We start from the raw sequence: 21,998 nt of genomic DNA, 5'->3' as shown, positions 1-21,998 counted from the left end.
CAAGCTTACAGAGTTCAGGGCCAGCTCTGTCTTGACTCTTTGGTCAACCAGCTCAAGCAAGTTATTGATGTTCAAAATGGTGATCAACCAGTGGCAGTTTTGGCATATTAATCTTGGTGGGGCAAACAAAAATAATGTTTATGCTGGTAACTTTAATGGGTTACAGAGTTATTGTTTACAGTTAATTCATTGAGCTGTATCTAAAGATATTTCTTTAGTTATTTACATATGTAATTGTATTAGAATTTGTGTGTTGGAGATCGAGAGAACTACTTACATATTTTTGTTTTATTGGTTAGTATTGGATTACGCTTTTGACTGCAAGTTCCAAAATGCCTTGCGACACGAAGTAGAGAGAGAACTCGCCAGTTATGTACAAGTGACTATCCTGATTTTCGCTAGCAACTTTCTTTTATTGTTTTGTAGAATCTAAAGTTGTTCAATGTAAGGTGAACAAGTAGTATTACTAAAATAAGCTTTCATTTCAAACCCGACATCCCGAGTCATTACTACTATATTTTTGTGCCGAGATCCAGGAAAAGTATGAGCTGCGATGAAGATCATAGGGATGAAGCGGCTGAAATGGCTGACGAGGAACATCGGCATGAAGCAGAAAGAATGAGACGAAAGCGGGCTACCATTCGAGGTGCCACAAAACGGATTTTTGAATCAGATTGACGTGGAAATAACCCAGTCAAATTCGGATACCGATCACTTGAATACATTGTTATCATACATTGGAATTGCTATCAGCTAATGAGGACAGCTTGTTTGAACTTGATCGTGGAATTGAACAGTTAGCGCCATTGGACGGACTGGAGGCGGAGAATGCATGCACAGAGGATTACAAAGAGCGCATTATCATGCTGAAGAGCAGTGCACAACAAATTATAAAGAAAAAACAGGACCTCAATCCACTACCAGCACTGGTGAGTGACTAACTCAAACAGATCAGAGACAATCAGTAAGGCTACCGAAGTTGATTATTGAGAAATTCTATGGAGATGTCAGTATGTGGTAGGAGTTTTGGAGCCAGTATGAGACCGCTATTCACAACAATGATTCACTGTGTAATGAAGAGAACTTTACCTATGTGAAAACATCTCACTGGACCAGCTGCAAAGGCAGTAGCAGGATTGATGTTAACAGACAGTAACTATGATGATGCAATCGCTCTGCTCAAGAGCAGATTTGGAAGGAAAGATCTTGTGATTAGTGCTCACATGTCAAAGCTGCTGAATCTCACTCCTGTGAAGAAATCCTCTGACCTAAATGCATTGAGGCAGTTATATGATGAATGTGAAATTCAGATTAGGAGCTTGGAATCACTGGGTGTAGTGTCAGAAACCTATGGAAGCCTACTATGCCCAATCTTACTGCAGATGATTCCAGAGCACATAGCTCGACTATAGTCGTTAGAGGGGAGTAGATGATGAATGGAAAGTGTCTTGAGATTGTCAGTTTCCTACAGGAGGTTCAGAGCAGGGAAAGAGCACTACAAATGACACGATCATGCAACCAACAGAAAGAGAGCAAACCATAGAACAAGTCATGCTCCTCCAATGAAATGAAAACAAAAAGACCCAACATGCCATCTGCTGCGGCACTGCACACAGCCAGCCAGAAGGAACAAAACGGTCTATTCTGTGACAGTGCAGACCACAAATCAGAAAACTGCCCTGACCACAATATTGCTACACGCAAAGAGAAAAACTAAAGAAAATGGGAAGATGTTTTGTATGTTTAGGACAGAAACACAGCAAAATTCTGTAAAGTCAAAGACGTGTCATGTGGAAGCAGACATCACATTGCTGTGTGTAGTGGTAAGAGGAGTGAGGTGCAACCCCTACTGTTTCTGTAGATGCTGTTTCCTCAGTTTTTCCCCATTCATTGAAGATTAAACCAGATGGACAGAACACTGTATTGCTACAAATGGCAAAGGCAAGGGTAGAAGGCCCATCGGGCAGGAAGATAGCTCGTTGCTTACTAGATGGAGGCAGTCAGAGAAGCTTCGTACATGAAAACCTTGTGAAGGGCTTGAAGCTACCAGTAATCAGACAAGAGGCACTCACTCTTCACACGTTTGGCTCCTCTGCTCCAGCAACGTCCCAACACAACACAGTGAAAGTCATCTTGGAGAATGTCTGGGACAAACAGCAGAGAATAGAGATAGAGGCAATTGAAACCCCACAAGTGTGCATAGCTGCGATGAAGGTTCCTGGTGAACAGATTCAACATGAGCTCAACAGAAAGGGACTGCAGCTCGCAGACTTTCCAGGAGATTACAATTATCCTGAACACTCTGTCCTGATAGGAGCAGACCACTACTGGCAGATAGTATCAGTGTAACGGATATCGTCCTCTTCGTCTGAGGAGTAGTAAGTATCGGACGAAAGCGCAGCGTGGTAAGTGTTCATGATGATTTTAATTAAAGAAAGCACTGAACACTGAATCAAAACAATAAACGATGACATGAATTTACAAAACCGAAACAGTACCGTGTGGCCCAAACACACACACGGAAACAAACACCCACAAACCAAAAGTGAAACCCAGGCTACCTAAGTATGATTCTCAATCAGAGACAACTAACGACACCTGCCTCTGAGAACCATACTAGGCCGAACACAAAAACCAACATAGAAAAACAAACAGACTGCCCACCCCAACTCACGCCCTGACCATACTAAAACAAAGAATAAAATAACAGAACTATGGTCAGAACGGGACAATCAGGCAGAGTGAAGTAACTGACGGAGACGCTGGTTGCTTTAGAGAGCACCTTTGGATGTTCGGTGCAGGAACCAGTGTCCATGTCATGTGTCGCCGAGGCAACATGCATGTTCATCCCACTTGATGAAGACACACGAGTCTCCAAACAACTGCTTGCATTCTGGGAGCTTGAGTCTCTGGGTATTATAAGCAAGAAAACAGAACCCAGCGGAAAAGGAGGCTCTAGAGGTTCGAGAAAACAACCACCTTCAAAGATGGACGATATCTCGTGAAGTTGTCATGGAAACGAGAAATGCCAGAACTCCAAGACAACTATAGAATCACCAAGAAATGGTTTGAAGGTCTGAAGAAAAGACTGAAGAAGGATGTGACATTCACATCAGAAGTTACAGTATGATCTTGTCTCATCGCTAAATCTCCCCTGCGGACTCGGCATGGGTCGAGAGCCAAAACACACTGCTTCTTGACATACTGCTCGCGTAACCCGGAAGCCAGCCGCACCAATGAGTCGGAGGAAACACAAGAGTATGATGAGACAAGGAAATCCCGGCCGGCCAAACCTTCCCCTAACCCGGATGACGCTGGGCCAGTCACGGCCAGCTGTGACACAGCCTGGGACTGAGCCCAAAGCTGCAGTGGCACCTCAGCACTCATTGTTAAATTTCCGATTTATAACTCTTTGTGTAATGTTTATGTCCAATGGCCAATGAGCACCGATACGTTTTATCTATAATTTATCTTCATATGACAAGGATGGAAAAGTATTTCCCAGTAGATTGTCGACTTGATTCATGAGGATGACCGCTTGTCTAGTTTGCTCGTTAAGATTGTGAAAGTATGATGTTGATAAAATCAGTCCAATCAAAGCTACGGTAGATATAATGTGATTTGGCCAATGACCTTGAGCCTTCTTGGATGGGCACTTCTAATGTAAGTCTATGGCAGCATCCAAGGGGCTTGAATTTTCGATTTCTCACTGTAGATTTTGTGGTGATGTAGCATCCCCATGAGTGACAGAACACTGAGCCAATCACGGCGCAACTAGAGAACATTACCAACCCTTACGCTCCGCAGAAAGCACTGAGCTAGGCTGAAAAAAATCTGCATTTTGGAGCTGCCTTACTCAAGAAAGCAATAAAGAGATTGTATGCATGTTTGTATGCAGCTTTATTAACTAATTGAAACATTTTTTTTACATTGTTTGTAAAACGCTCCACCTGCCCTGAATGACGTGTCGCCACTGTGATCAACAAATAATTGTATATAGAAAAAGGACATCCCAAAAACCGAAGATTTAAAACCAAACCGAAAGCCCACATGGCCACCAAACTACAACAGCCTCACGGCGCTACAAGCTGCCACACCCCGATTGCCCACACCTGTTCAAGACTTTCTGGCAGAGGACAGCACCTGCCTCTGTTGCTGCTACCTGGGGATGAAATGTCAAAGTGGTAGTGTAGTGTATAATTGTGTTCCTAAGAACTAAACTACCTGGCCTATTCCATAACACTTTGTCATACAGAGTCATTTTACTGTTAAGGGACAGGTGTCAGGTAACCCAGGGCTGAATACAGCGAAGAATGTGTTAGATGACACAACGTTAAACAAACTGTAAAGATGTACCTTTGTATCAGCATCATAAAAGGAAAGCATCTATCTGTCACAATCTAAGAACACTCCCAGTGTTGTAAGAATGTCTGCTGACATGTCACTCAACACTGAAGGGCTTTCATTTCCAGATAGTGGCATTTGAGGGTCATCAGAGACACAATACCCTTTTTATTTTTTTCATGTAAAAACCCAGAAACCATTCTGTGGGGTTAAAGGTACAACACCAGTTGTCAGAGTGGCTGTGTCTGTGGCTACCCCGACGTACCATGACTGTTTCTCTCCAAGAAATGAATTGAAAATTCCACCATTCCTCACCACCACTTCCCAGTATATCTGTCCGAAGCTGAATTTGTCCTCACTAAGGACATGAGGGGCTGTGGAAACATTAGGTTCTTTTGATGTCTTAGAGTAGACCTTCTTTCGATTTGGAGACACGTGTAGATACGGATGACCAGGCTTTGGGTCCAGAGTGATGTCCACTAAGAAAAGGAAAAAATATTTGGTGAATTTATTCAGTCACGTGGTTGCTGAGATGGATGTAGTAGGTACAGCCACGTAATAATGTTATGTTTGATGTTTTTATGTCCTACCTTTGAATCTTTTTACTTCACCCCATTCTGCAAATGATTAACAAATCAAAATCAGAGACATTTTCTAACCACTAAGCTTATCAACAGAAAATAAATATTGGGTTGCACCACTTTTTTTTAATGGGTGTTGTTCAATGAATGTGAATAAACCTGGGAATGACTGTGTTTGTGGGTTAACTAACTTAACAGAAAATGTTAAATAATAAAAACGTATGTCAATGTAAATGTACCTTTCGGGACACACTGTGTAGTTGTTTCCTTGGCAGTTTGCGTACCACATTCTGCACAAATGAACATATTAGTATTGACAAAAAGTTGATTGTCGATGCATCAAATAATCAACCATATTTATCTGTTCAATGGATGATAAATGACTAGTTATACTTGAATTTGATATCTTTTACCCGTAAATTGACGCTTGTCAATTTCTGATTAAATGAGACAGGTATTTCATAGCAAATGTAGATATATACATTAAATAAACAACAACACACATAAATACATAATATTCTATACAAAACACAAAATGCTCAGTAAAGTTGCTTTTGCAATGCTAAATGAAATGTTCAGATTTACCTCCGGCAAGAGCTGTTTCTTCTATTAAATGAAAACGGTTAAAAGTAAGATACCAAGTATATAGAAAATCATATAATGTGTAGAAATTCACAAAGTAGTCTTGAAAAAAGATAGATGAAATACCTTCAGGCCTCTCAGCAGACTCTGTTTTATCTGAAATAGATTGACACTAATATCACTACAGGTCACACAATATTGTTGACATATAGATTATTGACACAATATAATTAACCGTATTAATCTATCTAGCTATACAGTATGTTCAACGCTTGACAAATTACTAATTTAGTTAATAGAAGAGTAACTCTATTTGACACTTGAATTTGATCTCCTTCATCTGGAGATGTGTTAGAAGTTGTGTGCCATACTAAAGAAATAACGTTTTGAAAATAGAAAATTTCATTTGAACACCACCTTACTGAACACCACCTTACCTTACTGAGTTTTATTGAAAAAAAGTTTTCAATTTCTAATCAAATAAGACATGTTTCTTAGATAATATAGATACTCTCCTCTATTTACTATAGCTACAATGTTTAAAGTTGTCTCTATATGCCAGCATTTTGGATTGGAGATCAAATATTTCATTTATTCTCATAAGTATCTGTTTTACCGTTTAGATATTAAAGAACTTTGTGTATCTAGTCCCTCCATTTGAATAATAATCTACTGTGTCATTTAGGAGTCACTTTTATTGTAAATAAGAATAGATGTTATTTTTACATTTTTTAAAAATAATAATATATTTTACACCCTTTTTCTCCCCAATTTCGTGATTACGATCTTGTCTCAACGCTGCAACTCCCCAACGAGCTCGGGAGAGGCGAAAGTCGGGTCCTCCGAAACATGACCTGCCAAACCGCGCTTCCTAACCGCCCCCCTCAACCCGGAAGCCAGCTGCACCAATGTGTCGGAGGAAACACCGTTCAACACTTTAATACACTATAATTGAATTTGTCCAAATATTTATGACTTCTTCAAATGGGTGGACTAGATACATAAAGTATTTTCATTTCTAAACAGTACAACAGATATTCATGAAAATACCCTCAAATAAAAGGTGTCACTCTATACTGTCTATACGGTTTGATCTCAAATCCAAAATCCTGTAGCATAGAGCCAAATTTAGCTTCACTGTCCAAATAAATACAGAGGGAGTGTATACACAAAATAAATATTCAATATAATGTTCACATAAAATAATCAACAAACACCTCAGCTTCAGTACAAAATGCGTAAAATGCTCATTCAACCTTTGAAATGTTAAATAAAATATCACAAAAATAAATAAATAATGTACATCCGACAAAAGTGGCTTTCTCGATTAAATTAAAACATAAAAGTTAAGTAATCAAATATGTTTAAAAAAAATCATGTTATAACATAATATTGAAATACACAAAATAGTCTTGAAAAACTATAGAAGTAAATTCTGGCCTCTCTGTAGACTGTTTTATCCGAAATGCAATGACAGTAATATTAATATAGGTAGCTAGGTCATACAATATTATTTTTTTATGTATTGTACCAGGGAGGTTTTTCAATGTCATCATCAAACTTAATATTATATTAAGGTGCAATTCCTAACGCCTAACTTAATTTCGAATTGACGTCTATGCATGACCGTCCCGCAGGAGGCCTTTTTGCCTTTTGGTAGATCGTCATTGTAAATAAGAATTCTTTCTTAACTGATTTGCTTAGTTAAACAAAGGTCCTGACGCTCTTGTTTATTCCCAACACTCTTGTCTAAACCCAAATGCACCTCACTTGCGATAGGGTTTTGGAAATCTTTGGAACTGGACTTTTATATAAAACGAAATGATTAGACAATGCTTAATACCGTTTTCATTTGCCATTTTCTTCAATGTTGAGACTCTGACAAACCCTGCAGGAGGAAGAGAAGTAGATATTGTCAATGTAAAACCACATAACCCATTGTAAATGATAGGGATGGGTGTGAGTGATCAATCAATGCAGTAGTACTTGAAAAAAATGCATGCAACAATTTGTTGAATGAAAGGCATACACTTTAAGCATTGACAACATTACATATAAACACAATGTAAATATGTACAGTATATATGTTTGTGGAGTAGAATAGTCTAGCCACCCTATGAAGATCAGTTCTACTAATGATAGGTCACATGCTGTTCACATTTAAATTAATTTGCGTTAGCTTGTTGACATACCAGTTTTTTTGATCCAGATGAAGAGCCCAATAACAGTAGAGACAATTAGCAGTAAAATAATCAGAGTCGTGATGAAGGCTCCAAGACCCCAATGTCCTGTACAAAGAATTTATCAAACCACTTAAAATATTACTTAAAAAAAAAAAGTCTTATTTCCCAGGTTTATGATGTTGTCTTTCGGTACATACAGTAACTCAAGACAACATATTAGAGGACTTCACCATTTCACCTGTACCCGAAAAGCCAGGTTGGACCTAATTGTCATGGGTCTTGGGTATTTGTAATTATAACCAATTTGCCCGTAAGGACCCGTACAGTCCTGAATGCGAGTGGTGCTGTGGAGAGAGAGTGAAAATTGTACAATTTATGCTGCTGCTCTTGCTTTTCACCAAAGTGGTGCGTGAAGCTTGCTGTTGTTTCCGGCCAATCACAAGTCATCAAAGCAACACTATAGTAAAAGTAGTCTCCCTGTGTGGCAAGCAAGTTAGGAGATACAGGTAGCTGCAAAAATAAAGAAAACACTGACATAAAGTGTCTTAAAGGGGAATTACGTCAAATTTTAAAAATGTGTCTAAGTTCCTAAACCCTTGTTGTTGGACTGTCTGTCAAATTTTGGGCCTCTCTAACTCAGCAAGGTAGAGCTAGAGCGAACGCTATGTCACAGGGTTATGCAGCCCCCCACTCACTGCACCGCTTTCAAAGAACTATGTGGAATGACACAAATCCACAAAAAAATGTACGTTCTGTCACAGTGAAAATACTACATTCGGGAAGTCCAATCAATTGTGAGATATGGCATATACATTTTATGTGATACATGTGGGTCGAGAGTTCACAATTGTATCTTTTCTGAGATCTAACATGGTCATACCATAAAAATGGTCATACCATGGATCATTTAGCTATTTTATTTTTTATTTTAGACCCTTTAGGTAACAAAAAAAAAAAAAAATCAAGATTTGATAAAATATTGAACTTGCCATTTAATACTATAGACATGTACTATATCTAGGACATATACAGTATGTATAATTTTGCACGCCCAATTTTTCAGTTTTTGATTTGTTAAAAAAGTTTGAAATATCCAATAAATGTCGTTCCACTTCATGATTATGTCCCACTTGTTGTTGATTCTTCACAAAAAAATACAGTTTTATATCTTTATGTTTGAAGCCTGAAATGTGGCAAAAGGTCGCAAAGTTCAAGGGGGCCGAATACTTTCGCAAGGCACTGTATGAAACAGCATTGTTGAATATTTGTTCCTGATTGGCTAGAAGAGCATTCTAGAATGTACATTTATACCAGATAGCGGGACAGTAGGGAAAGATATAGGGACACCTTGCGATCATGACGCAATAAGCGCCTACACATGCATACCCTACTTGCTACAAAGTTATCGAAAGCTAAACCAACAACCACACAAACCAAAATTGGATACATTGTAAATGCAGGTCCAACGAGGGAAAAAAATGTAGCTAGCTAGCACTAATTTGTTTTTGCAGAGACATATTTTTTTGGAGCATCTGATGACCTAACATGGTGAGTGATGACCATCTGTTGCAGTCATGACGCAAGTGGTGCTATGATGTCAAATCCTCCGTCGTTGCAAGTTTGACCAGGTGTTTTCAGCAACTGATATTTTTTTATTTGGTTGTCATATTGGCAGGCTTGCTAGCAACAACCTATTTAGCTAGCTTCTAAACTAATGTTTGATGTGCAATGTGATCTCCTTGTAATGAACAGTGTCAAGTGTCCTGACGAGAAGGCAAACTTTTCTAGATATGCCAGGCAACATAGGGCATTATCAGTTCATTGTTACGGATGTATCCAAATGAAGGTTAATAGAAAACAGCTACTTTGCTTTTATTCTGTCTGCTGAGGTTGTAACTGTGTTAGCCGTAGCTAGCTAGCAAGCAAGCGACTGGGTCTCGTCCATAAATATCGAACTAATGGCTGGGTTGTGTCTTTAGCAACCAAAACATCAGAAAGTAGGAATGTTCTTATATAAATGAAAATATCAATGAGAAAACTGTATTTCTACCTGTAAATGTGTGCTTATAGTATTCTTTTCTTTGGCAACTGTGAACAGTTTGGCCGGGATAAACAGCTTAAACAAACGAGACAGAATACATTTTTCTGTTATTCTGGCTGCAGAGGTAGCAGTAAATAAGGCATAAGAACGTTGCCACTGAGTATTTAAAAATATATGTATTTCACCTTAATTTAACCAGGTAGGCCAGTTGAGAACAAGTTCTCATTTACAACTGCGACCTGGCCATGATAAAGCAAAGCAGTGCGACAAAAACAACAGAGAGTTACACATGGGATAAACAAACGTACAGTCAATAACACAATAGAAAATCTGTATACAGTGAGTGCAAATGAAGTAAGGAGGTAAGGCAATAAATAGGCCATAGTGGAGAAGTAATTACAATTGAGCAATCAACACTGGAGTGATAGATGTGCAAGTAGAAATACTGGTGTGCAAAAGAGCAGAAAACAAACAAACATGGGGATGAGGTAGGTAGTTGGTTTGGATTGTCTATTCACAGATGGGCTGTGTACAGCTACAGCGATCGGTAAGCTGCTCTGACAGCTGATGCTTGAAGTTAGTGAGGGAGATATAAGTCTCCACCTTCAGTGATTTCTTTTTGCAATTTGTTCCAGTCTTTGGCAGCAGAGAACTGGAAGGAAAGGTGGCCAAAGGAGATGTTGGCTTTGGGGATGACCAGTGAAATATTCCTGCTGGCTACAGGTGGGTGTTGCTATGGTGACCGGTGAGCTGAGATAAGACAGAGCTTTACCAAGCAAATACCTATAGATGACATGGAGCCAGTGGGTTTGGCGGCAAATATGTAGCGAGGACCAGCCAACGAGAGCATACAGGTCGCAATGATGGGTAGTATATGGGGCTTTGGTGACAAAACGGATGGCACTGTGATAGACTGCATCCAATTTGCTGAGTAGAGTGTTGGAGGCTATTGTAACGGTTGTCTTCCTCCTCCTCTGACGAGGAGCCCCCGAGCCTGCCCAACCCTACCTGGCTGAATGCTCCCCGTAGCCAGGCCAGTGCGGCGCACTGGGCTGTGCTGGCAAACCGGCGACACTATGCGTAGGACTGGTGCCATGTACCCCGGCCTGAGGAGATGCACTGGAGACCAGATGCGCTGAGCCGGCTTCATGGCATCTGGCTCGATGCCCACTCTAGCCCAGCCAATACGAGTCGCTGCTATGTACCGCACCGGGCTATGCCTGCGCACTGGGGACACCGTGCGCCTCACCGCATAACACGGTGCCTGCCCGGTCCCCCTCTCTCCACGGTAAGCACAGGGAGTTGGCTCAGGTCTCCTACCTAACTTAGCCACACTCCCCGTGTTCCCCCCCAATACATTTTTGGGGCTGCCTCTCGGGCTTCCAACCACTCGCCGTGCTGCCTCCTCATACCACTGCCTCTTGGCTTTCGCTGCCTCCAGCTCTGCCTTGGGGCGGCGATACTCTCCCGGCTGTACCCAGGGTCCCTTGCCATCCAGGATCTCCTCCCATGTCCAGGAGTCTGGAGATCGCTGCTGCTGCCCGTTACCACGCTACTTGGTCCTTTGGTGGTGGGTGATTCTGTAACGGTTGTCTTCCTCCTGACGAGGAGGACCAATGACGAGGAGTAGGAAGGATCGGAGGACCAATGCGCAGCGTGGTAAGTGTCCATATTGTTTAATAAGAATAATGAACACTGAACAAAACAATAAACGACAACGTGAAATAACAGAACCGAAACACGGAAAATAATCACCCACAACTCAAAAGTGAAACCAGGCTACCTAAGTATGGTTCTCAATGAGTGACAACGAATGACAGCTACCTCTGATTGAGAACCATACCAGGCCAAACACAGAAATCCCAAATCATAGAAAAAGGAACATAGACAACCCACCCAACTCACACCCTGACCATACTAAAACAAAGACATAACAAAAGAACTAAGGTCAGAACGTGACAGCTATTTTGTAAATTACATCGGCGAAGTCAAGAATCGGAAGGATAGTCAGTTTTACGAGGGTATGTTTGGCAGCATGAGTGAAGGAGGCTTTGTTGCGAAATAGGAAGCGATTCTAGATTTAATTTTGGATTGGAGATGCTTAATAATATGAGAGTTTACAATCTAGCCAGGCACCTAGGTATTTATAGTTGTCCACATATTCTAAGTCAGAACCGTCCAGAGTAGTGATGCTAGGCGGGCGGGTGCGGGCAGCCATTGGTTGAAGAGCATGTATTTAGTTTTACTAGCGTTTTACTAGCCTGGCAATGGAACATAAAGAACAAACTGGGTTGCGTCCCTAAATATCAATCTAATCGAACGAACGACTGGGTCGCGTCTCTACCAACCCAAAGATCAGAAAGTATGAATTTGCTTATAAAAAAAAAATCTACAACAAAAAAGTATTTATACTGCTAAATGTTTGCTTTCATATGGTTTTCTCTGGCAACTGTGGTATAAGCGGGATAAACGCCTCCGTCCATTATTTCCAAAGTAATGTACACAACAGAGGCGTTTATCCTTTACTTAACCATTTTTTATTTTTATTGCCACAAAACTACTTACCTTCAGATGAGTCCCGTGACACTTGTGGGTGTCGTACAAACTGAGAACACCGTTGCATTTGTGAGAGCCTCATCTTTCCATAGAGTGGTCATCTTAGTTTGTAGCACAAACGGTTAGAACGCTATATACAGAAGTCGACACATTGATGGTACTGTCTTCAGACAAGTCCCGTGGGACTCGTTGAGCAAGACGGAGAACAACATCCTGTTCGTGAGAGTCTCATCTTTCCACAGAGTATTAGTTTGTAGGCCAAACCATTCAAACACTACAGACGTTTTCATGAGAAGCCGGAATTTCAGGGTGTTTCCTGGTCTGACAAACAATGCAGGAGCTCTGCCACTTTCCACCATATATGTGGACGTGGGGGATTGAGGCGCTACCCATCCAAAAAAAACGGATCTCTCTAGCTTAAACAGACCGATTTTGAAGGGGATGTTTTATTAAGTGGCGTCAATCAACTCTAATAACCTCAGGAACCACACATGTGGAAGCACCTGCTTTCAATATACTTTGTATCTCTCATTTACTCAAGTGTTTTCTTTATTTTGTCAGTTACCTGTGAATCAATGGAAGATGGAATTCAAATGAAGGAATTAAAAGGTAAATGAGAAGGAAAAAGGTTACAGTTACCAAGATCTGTGGCAGCAAGAAGTTACTGTATTCTATCTTGTGCGAGTCGGCTTTGTAGCTGTTTCTTTCTCTCTCCCTGCCTACACCCGGCATCACTCACTCACACTCACACACACACACTGCACACACACACTGCACAGTCCCTCCACCTGCTAGAGCGGCTCCGTTTCTCTCCATCGCGCCTTAACAGCTCCAGTTAATAACAGATTTTTTTTGGTGCTTTTTTTGCTGCTTCCCACGGATTGAATCGGACCGGGTCTGGTTGTCCTTGGGTCTGGTTGTCCTTGGGTCTGGTGGTCATTGGGTCTGGTGGTCCTTGGGTCTGGTGGTCCTTGGGTCTGGTGGTCCTTGGGTCTGGTGGTCCTTGGGTCTGTTCAGACCAGCATTGTATCTTTTAAGAACTAATTTATTCCGATAGGGGCCCCTTTAGGAAAGCCCAAGGTCCATTTCACAAGAGGTCCAAGTTGTGTTGACTGGTTTTTGGGTATGATGAACTTATTGTGACTTTGACTCAAATATTAAATGATAAGATACCGTTTAAGATTTCTGAGATTCTCACCCTCCGTTGGAGCTCTGGGCAGGATTCTACTCTCCTTCTCCTCCTCAGACAGAGACTGTACAGGAGAGCCAATCGGTGTCTGAGGGAGCATACAGCATCCAACTACTGATTCTCACCAAGCCCTGAGGATCTGTTACAGAGAGGAAAAGGGGATATACACACTTACTGACAGAAAGACACACACAGCTGTACATAGTTGCAGTAATGTTCCAAAAAAGTGTCTACAATAACCTGGAGTGTTCAGTACTTCTCGTCCATTTCTGATCTCTGTCCCCTCTTTGTTTCTCCAGGTGAGTGTAGGATATGGTGACCATCCCTCTGATGAACAGGTAACGTTCAACCGACCTCCTCCTCCTCTTGCTTCAGCAACAGAGACCACCGGGGTACCACCTAGTACTAATAGACAGAGGTGGGGCAAAGTACAACCAAGAAGACAATGATTGTGAGAATGTATTTAATTGTAAATCTGCATAAAGAGTTGCCACTTTCTCTATACATTTCAAAGGGAGAGTTCACCCAAATTACAAAATAGCATATTGGTTTCCTAACCCTGTGAGCAATGTTACACGTGTCCATATACTGCTTACAGAGTAAGGAAACCAATGTCATTTTTTAAAACTATTCCTTTAAAATAAGTTACAATATCCAGAATATTTATTTAACCAGGCAAGCCATTTAAGAACAAATTCTTATTTACAATGACAGCCTAGAAACAGGGGTTTAACTAGCAACTCAGGGATTTGATCTAGCAACCTTTTGGTTACTGACCCAACACTCTAACCACTAGGCTACCAATATTACAGTGTAATTGCAGTGCAACTGTTCTGTCTGTCCCTCACATACAGCTAAATACAGTGCCTTCAGAAAGCATTAACAGCCCTGGACTTTTTACACATTTGGTTGTTACAAAGTGCGATTTAAATGTATTTCATTGTCATTTTTTGTCAGCGATCTGCACAAAATTCTCTGTAATGTTAGTGGCAGAAAGATTCTTATATATTTTTCTTATGGAGAATAAAACACTAATATCTTGATTAGATAAGTATTCAATCCCCTGAGTCAATACATGCTAGAATCACCTTTGGCAGCAATTACAGCTGTGAGACTTTCTGGGTAAGCCTCCAAGAGCTTTGCACACCTTGATTGTACAATATTTGACAATTATTCTTTAAAAAGATTCTTCAAGCTCTGTCAAGTTGGTTGTTGATCATTGCTAGACAGCCATCTTCAAGTCTTGCAATAGATTTTCTAGACGATTTAAGTCAAAACTACAACTAGACCACTCAAGAACATTCAAATTTACATTTGGCCTTGTGTTTTAGGTAATTGTCCTGCTGTAAGGTGGATGTGTCTCTCCCAGTCTGTTAGAAAGCAGACTAAACCAAGTATTGCTCTAGGACTTTGCCTGTGCTTAGCTCTATCCAAAAAATGACAAGCATAAACATAACATGACACAGCCACCACCATCCTTGAAAATATGAAGAGTGGTGCTCAGTGTTGTTGGATTTGCCCAAAATATAACACTTTATATTCAGGACAAAAAGTTAATTTCTTTACCACAGTGTTTGCAGTGTTACTTTAGTGCCTTATTGCAAACAGGATGCATGTTTTGGAATATGTGTATTATGTACAGGCTTCCTTCATTTCACTCTGTCATATTGTGGATCATCTACAATGTTGTTGATCCTTCCTCAGTTTTCTCTTTTAACAGCCATTAAATCCTGTAACTGTTTTAAAGTCACCATTAGCCTCATGAAATCCCTGAGCGGTTTCCTTCCTTTCCGGCAACTGAGTTAGAAAAGACTTACAGGGATGGGGTGGTGGTTCAAAAATCAAGTTAATTATCGCACACAGAGTGAGTCCATGCAACTTATTATGTGACTTATTTCGCAAATGATTTACTCCTGAACTTATTTAGGCTTGCCATGACAAAAAGGTTGAATACTTATTGACTCAAGACATTTGAGCTTTTCATTTTTAATTCATTTGTAAACATTTCTAAAAACATAATTCCACTTTGACATTATGGGTTATTGTGTGTAGATCAGTGACACAAAATCTACATTTAAACCATTTAAAATTCAGACTGTTACACAACAAAATGTGCAAAAAGTCAACGGGTGTGAATACTGTCTGAAGGCACTGCAGCTACCCATTCCACATTGTCTACACAAGTGGAGTGCGGTCTTCAGTCCCTTACCCTTTACTGTGAGGAAGACACTGGCTTTTTCATACCACTGTGCGTTGCTGACATGGCACACATACTCCCCCCCCCGTCTGCCAGTGTGACCCTCTCCAGTGTCAGGGACACATTCCCTCTCTCCAGCCCCCCAGTTAGAGACACCCTGCCCCTGTACCGGGGGTCCACAGGGGCCACCTGGATCTTGTGATCTTTGTACAACAAGGCAGGTTTGTCGAAGTCACCGGACCGATACCAGCGCACCTCCAATGGCTCCGCATTGAAGAGAGGTGAGAGTTCACAAGCCAGAGAGACTGAGGAGTTCAACGCGGTCAAGATCAGACCATGATGAACCATCAAAGTGAAAACCTCTGGGATAAGAGTGAGATGTAGAGTTCTTGTAAGAGGGTGTGAAAAATTAGCCATTTATATATGGCATTACAACATTTAGCTTCATAAGGAACTATACCGCCTGGTCTTAATTCTCTATGAATGTTGTTATAGATTTAGACGAGCAGTTGGAATGCATTAAGTATAGCTCATAAGGCTTACATGTGTTTATAATGTATTATGAAGAGGGCATTCATACGTGTTAATTAAAAAAGCTAAGACAGTCATATGGAAGAAATCAATGTTTTTGCAACTAGCAGAAAGTTGATATGCTCACCAGGTCTTTGAGCTGCCATGAGAACTGTCAGAGTTGTCAGTGTCATCAACCTCAGCCACACACCTGTGTTTAAAGATAAGAGGACATCCTATTGATGACAATATCATCATAACTGCAGTTACTATAAAAAGTTGAATCTATTGCATCAATAAACACGTACAGTAGTAGGGTACAACACTGGTATGTTCAGATAAAAAATATATTGAGTAAAACAGACATGCTTCTTGGTAGAGTATAGTGGAATTTCGTTCTGCAATGTTCAGTACGTTGCACCCTCCTGAATATGACCCTGGTCATTTGATCAAATTTCGCGTTCTGTCTCAAAGCTAAAACCATTAGGTCATACAGTCAATGTGCAGGAACCATTGAACAAATAGGCTGTGTTATACTGAACGTTGGACCATGAGACTGTTAGGTTCTAAATATCAGAGTAAGAAATTGACGGACTCTATAAAAGCTCCAACCAAGTTTATTCACCCAAAGGATCGAACAACTGAACAGACAAAAACATATTTCCAACAGTGGTAATATATATACCTCAATTTTGGTCGAGTCTCCTCCTCCTCGCTAAACATTACATCTTTATTGATGGGCAGGACCTTAAGTGATACAGGCAATAAACTGTACCTTCTCCCTTAATGTGCCCTGACCTGACCTCGGCCCCTTTCCTCACTAATCCACAACTCTCCATCCACTCTTATCAGTGCCTGCCAACATGTGATCGTTTTCCCTGCACTCAGCACATTCCAAGCTTAATTGCATCCACCATATATGTACATTCCTCCGACAGATAATCATTATTTTCTGGTGTAGACTCTAGACTATGGCACCCCTCATGTCTCTAGTTTAACTGATGATTAACAATATTTCAAGTTTTGAAATCCGAACCCATCAAGACGTACGACAAGTTCAATTACAGTGCTTTCGGAAAGTATTCAGACCCCTTGACTTTTTCCACATTTTGTTATGTTACAGCCATACTAGAAAATGTATTAGATCGTTTTTTTCCCCCTCATCAATCTACACACAATACCCCATAATAACAAATCAAAACAGTTTTTGCAAATGTATTTTTGCTAAAGTGGCTGGGCCACTCAAGGACATTCAAATACATTTCCAGAAGCCATCCCGGCATTGTCTTGGCTGTGTGGTTAGGGTCGTTGTCCTGTTGGAAGGTGTACCTTTGCCCCCAGTCTGAGGTCCCGAGTGCGCTGGAGCAGGTTTTCATCAATGATCTCTCTGTACTTTGCTCAATTCATCTTTCCCTCGATCCTGACTAGCCTCCCTGTCGCTGAAAACATCCCCACAGTGTAACGGATGTGAAACAGCTAGCTTAGTTAGCGGTGGTGCGCGCTAAATAGCGTTTCAATCGGTGACGTCACTTGCTCTGAGACCTTGAAGTAGTACTTCCCCTTGCTCTGCAAGGGCCGCGGCTTTTGTGGAGCGACTGTTGACTGTTGTTGATGTGTGCAGAGGGTCCCTGGTTCGCGACCGGGTATGGGCGAGGGGACGGTTTAAAGTTACAACAGCATGATGCTGCCACCACCATGCTTCACCGTAGGGATGGTGCCTTGTTTCTTCCAGACGTGACGCTTGGCATTCAGGCCAAAGAGTTCCATCTTGGTTTTGTCAAACCAAAGAATCTTGTTTCTCATGGTCTAAGAGTCCTTAAGGTGCCTTTTGGCAAACTTTTGTCTTTTGGCAAGCGGGCTGTCATTTGCCTTTTACTGAGGAGTGGCTTCCATCTGGCCGCTCTACCATAAAGGCCTGATTGGTGGAGTGCTGCAGAGACTGTTGTCTTTCTGGAAGGTTTTCCCATCTCCACAGAGGAATTCTGGAGCTCTGTCAAAATGACCATCTCCCTGATCAAGGGAGCAGCTAGCTCTAGGAAGAATCTTGGTAGGTCCAAACTTCTTCCATTTAAGAATGATGGAGCCACTGTGTTCTTGGGGACCTTCAATTTTGTTTTGGTAAAATTCCCCAGATCTGTGCCTCGACACAACCCTGTCTCTGAGCTCTAAGGACAGTCCCTTCGACCTCATGGCTTGGTTTTTGCGCTAACATGCATTGTCATCTGTGGGACCTTATATATGCATGTGTATGCCTTTCCAAATCATGTCCAATTAATTGAATTTACCAATCAAATCAAGTTCTAAAAACATCTCAAGGATGATCAATGGAAACAGGATTCACCAGAGCTCAATTTCGATTATCATAGCAAAGGGTCTGAATACTCATGTAAATATGCTATTTCTGTTATTTATTTTTAATACGTTTGCAAAAATGTCAAAATACATGTTTTTGTTTCGCATTATGGGGTATTGTGTGTAGATTTATGTGAAAAAAAATATTAATCTGTTTTAGAATAAGGCTGTAACCTAACAAAATGTGGAAAAAGAGAATGGGGTTTGAATATGATCCAAATGCACTGTACTTAATGACTGCTGTCATAACTGCTATAAAAACATACACAATGGCAGCCATTGTTGAAATATATGTTTCCTCCATAGAAATTATTAACAGTCGGAAGTACAATTTTTTGTATTAGTATTCTTTTTTGGTAGATAATAATGTAAAAAAATATGTATTTGAACTAAGTCCTTTGGTAAAACTTAATTAAGGAGACAAGCAATCAAATATAACATTTGAATACATTTACATTTTAGTCATTTAGGAGACGCTCTTAGCTAAAGCGACTTAAAGTTAGTGCAATCATCTTAAAATAGCTAGGTAAAACAACCACATAGTATGACCTTTCATCAATAAAGCAGCTATGTCTTATAAAGCATAATGCTTCAATGATCCAATAAGTAACTTGTCGGGCTCCCCGACCAAATTCACATAGAAATGTGTTTTTGGTCTGTCATTCTCATTGAAAGCAAGTCTAGGTTGTTTTTCCACTTACATGCGACTTCTGCTATCAGAATATGAAGATTGTAGGCCAATGCTACAGCTATGTACGTATTTTAAAAAAATTTAAAAGGAGGTTCCGACCCCCTTTCATATTTCTTTATGGCTTTCGTCTGTACAGCGGGAAGGTAGAGATGGATTACAGATAGCAGGGGCATTAGCCTTTGCAGAGTTGCCAACAACTGGAAATTCCGGTTTTCAGGGGAGAAGAGAGAGCCTGTGACATGACTTCTGCTTTTGGACGTTAAAAAGAGGAATTTCACTCAAAAACTACATTTTTTCCTTAGTCCACTGTTGATACAGCCCCAACATACTTTGCATGTCAGCAGTCAAGTTGTCAAGATATTGGACTTTTAAGAAGAAGAGTGTCTCCAGCCACATGAACATGACAATGCAACATTTTGCAAAGGAAAAAAATACCAAAAGATAGTTTTTGAGTGATATTTCCCTTTAACAAGGAGACGCTCCGTCTTAATTCCTAACATCACGTTTACTGAAGATAACCTCCCACGACAGTTTTTTTAAAACATTTTCATCAAGACCAGAATGTGGATGATCTAGTTTCGGGCATTTATTTTACGCCTGGCTACATTAGGTTTGTAGGGGCACAGAGAAGTGGCTGAAACTGGTTTACAAAACCTTAAGAATAAGACTCATAGAAATAGCACACATAGAACAGATCTAGTTTCAGGCATTTATTTTACGCCTGGCTACATTAGGTTTGTAGGGGCGCAGAGAAGTGGCTGAGACTGGTTTACAAAACCAAAAGTAACAGAGGCAAAAACTCATCTTAAGAATGAGACGCATAGAAATAGCGCACATAGAACAGATCTAGGGTTTCTAGGTCGTGTCTAGACTTGACAGTTCATGCAGATTTAGTATTCCGATCATAGAGTTCTGTTCATGGAACTCCGAACGCGTCATGCATCTGTTGTGTAGTAAATATTTCCATTTTTATTCTGATTGATTTAAAAAATATATATATATATATATTCAGTGAAGCACATTGCATTGCATTCCATATCTGAAATGTGCTGTATAAATAAAGCTTGATCGTATTTTATTTGGACCTTGCGAAATGTGGAAGCCATACCATCCACTCACTAGGTGCAATGTAAGCGCCTATTACCTTCTAGCAGCTGGTGGCTCGCTAGGGCGATGGGGGTGGTGGATGGGTATTTCAACTGCAGTCGAGCTTCGAGGCTTATGTGTTCAATCCCAGTGCTAGGCACTTGTTTTTGTGTGTGTGTTTTTTAAAGCCTTGCCCAAACCTAAATTTAACCATTTGGAATTAATGCCTTAACTTAAACTTTAGTTTAACTTTTGCGGCGTTTGACTGACAGCCAAGATACGGCACCACATGGCGTAATTATGTTACTGCAGTTAAGCCAGGGTTGGCGTTTTATTTGGAAATAGGGCTGTGCAGTTTTCAAAAACATAGCCCTGTCACATGACTATACAGAAATAGGGATATGTAATTTATTTTTTTTACCTTTATTTAACCAGGCAAGTCAGTTAAGAACAAATTCTTATTTTCAATGACGGCCTAGGAACAGTGGGCTACCCTGCCGCCCCAAATAATGAGATAAGGAGAGGGAGTGGACATACACGGCCTAGAAACAGTAGATATCTTCTATGTGCGCTATTTCTATGCAGCTATTTCAAACAGCTGAAAATACAATATTTTTGGTTATGGAAAAGATTATTCACAGCTTTTTAGATGGTACAATGATTATATACACTATAATTACTTGTTTGCTACATAAATTGAAATTTGGCAAACTGTTAGAATTTTAGCAACCAGGAAATGGAGGAGTGATTTCTTCATAGTGCATCTTTAAACCAATAAAGCAGCATCTCTTTCCAAATACAACTAAACAAGGGGAGGAGATGAGAGAAAGTGAAGGTAGATACAACGTTCTTCAAACAACGGCAGCAGTTTATCTAGTGAAATTAATTTCTACCTGAATGCATGATCCCTCCTTCAATTTCCAGCTGTTGTAACATCAAAGTTATCTTCAGCTATGGAATCCTCAGATGACAATGTGACATATCCACAGTATATTTTAATTCTACTCTGTAATCAAAAATGAAGATAGAGCAGATTCTCCTCTCTCCTGTATGTCCACTCCCTCTCCTTATCTCATTATATTCCCCCCCCCAAAAAAAAAACTTGTGGTAGGTTCTCTTCAGGAAATGTGTAGGAGGAGTTAAGATTGTTAAAGCAAAATACCACTCAAAAACTCTTGGTATTTTTTTTCATTAGTCCACTTGTCACGTTCTGATCTTAGTTCCTTTATTATGTCTTTGTGTTAGTTTGGTTAGGGCGTGAGTTGGGGTGGGTAGTCTATGTTCTTTTTTCTATGTAGTATTTATGTGTTTGGCCTGGTATGTTTCTCAATCAGAGCCAGGTGTCATTCGTTGTCTCTGATTGAGAATCAAACTTAGGTAGCCTGTTTTCCCCATTTTGGTTGTGGGTGTTTAATTTTCTGTTTAGTGTTTTCTGCACCTTTAACAGGACTGCTTCATTTTTTTTCGTTTATTCACATTGTGGTTTTGTATTTCAGTGTTCAGTTAATGAAATCATGAACACGTATCACGCTGTGCTTTGATCCACACCTTCTTCCATCTTCGAAAACCGTTACACCACTATTGATACAAAATGTTGCATTGTCATTTTCATGTGGCTGGAGACACTCTTCTTTTTAAAAGTCCAATATCTTGACAACTTGACTGCTGACATGCAAAATATGTTGG

General features: G+C 40.4%; 2 protein-coding genes and 1 long non-coding RNA gene across 4 annotated transcripts in view; 1 reads left to right on the top strand and 2 right to left on the bottom strand.

Moving 5' to 3' along the window:
- Window positions 1-349: 349 nt before the first annotated feature.
- The window catches only part of LOC116376546 (uncharacterized), a 29,092-nt gene continuing 7,443 nt past the window's right edge, over window positions 350-21,998 (top strand). Inside the window, exons 1-2 of one of the 2 annotated variants that reach the window (XR_004211983.1) lie at window positions 350-929; window positions 13,776-13,894. This is a non-coding gene — a long non-coding RNA (uncharacterized LOC116376546). Of the gene's footprint in view, window positions 930-13,775; window positions 13,928-21,998 lie in introns of both variants that reach the window. The other variant, XR_004211984.1, reaches the window with a different exon arrangement.
- Window positions 3,882-13,832, bottom strand: LOC109901096 (butyrophilin-like protein 9). The gene is made up of 9 exons (XM_031837710.1): window positions 13,717-13,832; window positions 13,486-13,615; window positions 7,700-7,795; window positions 7,351-7,395; window positions 5,634-5,663; window positions 5,511-5,531; window positions 5,165-5,215; window positions 4,935-4,961; window positions 3,882-4,823 (listed from the first exon to the last, which is right to left on the bottom strand). Exons 2-9 carry the CDS (start codon window positions 13,574-13,576, stop codon window positions 4,522-4,524), a joined length of 663 nt encoding a protein of 220 aa, XP_031693570.1. The 5' UTR covers window positions 13,577-13,615; window positions 13,717-13,832; the 3' UTR covers window positions 3,882-4,521.
- On the bottom strand, window positions 3,882-21,573 carry LOC109900424 (butyrophilin subfamily 2 member A2-like). The gene is made up of 4 exons (XM_031837713.1): window positions 21,206-21,573; window positions 16,332-16,394; window positions 15,751-16,035; window positions 3,882-4,149 (listed from the first exon to the last, which is right to left on the bottom strand). Exons 1-4 carry the CDS (start codon window positions 21,246-21,248, stop codon window positions 4,082-4,084), a joined length of 459 nt encoding a protein of 152 aa, XP_031693573.1. The 5' UTR covers window positions 21,249-21,573; the 3' UTR covers window positions 3,882-4,081.

The sequence above is a fragment of the Oncorhynchus kisutch genome, linkage group LG12, assembly GCF_002021735.2.
Source record: "Oncorhynchus kisutch isolate 150728-3 linkage group LG12, Okis_V2, whole genome shotgun sequence".
Lineage (NCBI taxonomy): Eukaryota > Metazoa > Chordata > Actinopteri > Salmoniformes > Salmonidae > Oncorhynchus > Oncorhynchus kisutch.
Note: the sequence above shows the minus strand (reverse complement) of the source record. Positions and strands in the feature narration are given on the sequence as shown.

What these genes read in the sequence shown, in the direction of transcription:
- LOC109901096 (XM_031837710.1), bottom strand. Translation starts at nt 13,576, where the DNA reads ATGCTCCCTCAGACACCGATTGGCTCTCCTGTACAGTCTCTGTCTGAG. An exon ending in GAAAATGGCAAATGAAAACG is followed by an intron (nt 5,664 to 7,350) that starts GTATTAAGCATT and finishes AATCTATTTCAG; the next exon opens with ATAAAACAGAGTCTGCTGAG. An exon ending in AGAAACAGCTCTTGCCGGAG is followed by an intron (nt 5,216 to 5,510) that starts GTAAATCTGAAC and finishes TCATTTGTGCAG; the next exon opens with AATGTGGTACGCAAACTGCC.
- LOC109900424 (XM_031837713.1), bottom strand. Translation starts at nt 21,248, where the DNA reads ATGTTACAACAGCTGGAAATTGAAGGAGGGATCATGCATTCAG. An exon ending in AGGAGGGATCATGCATTCAG is followed by an intron (nt 16,395 to 21,205) that starts GTAGAAATTAAT and finishes CTTTAAACACAG; the next exon opens with GTGTGTGGCTGAGGTTGATG. An exon ending in ACTGGCAGACGGGGGGGGGA is followed by an intron (nt 4,150 to 15,750) that starts GTATGTGTGCCA and finishes TAGCAGCAACAG; the next exon opens with AGGCAGGTGCTGTCCTCTGC.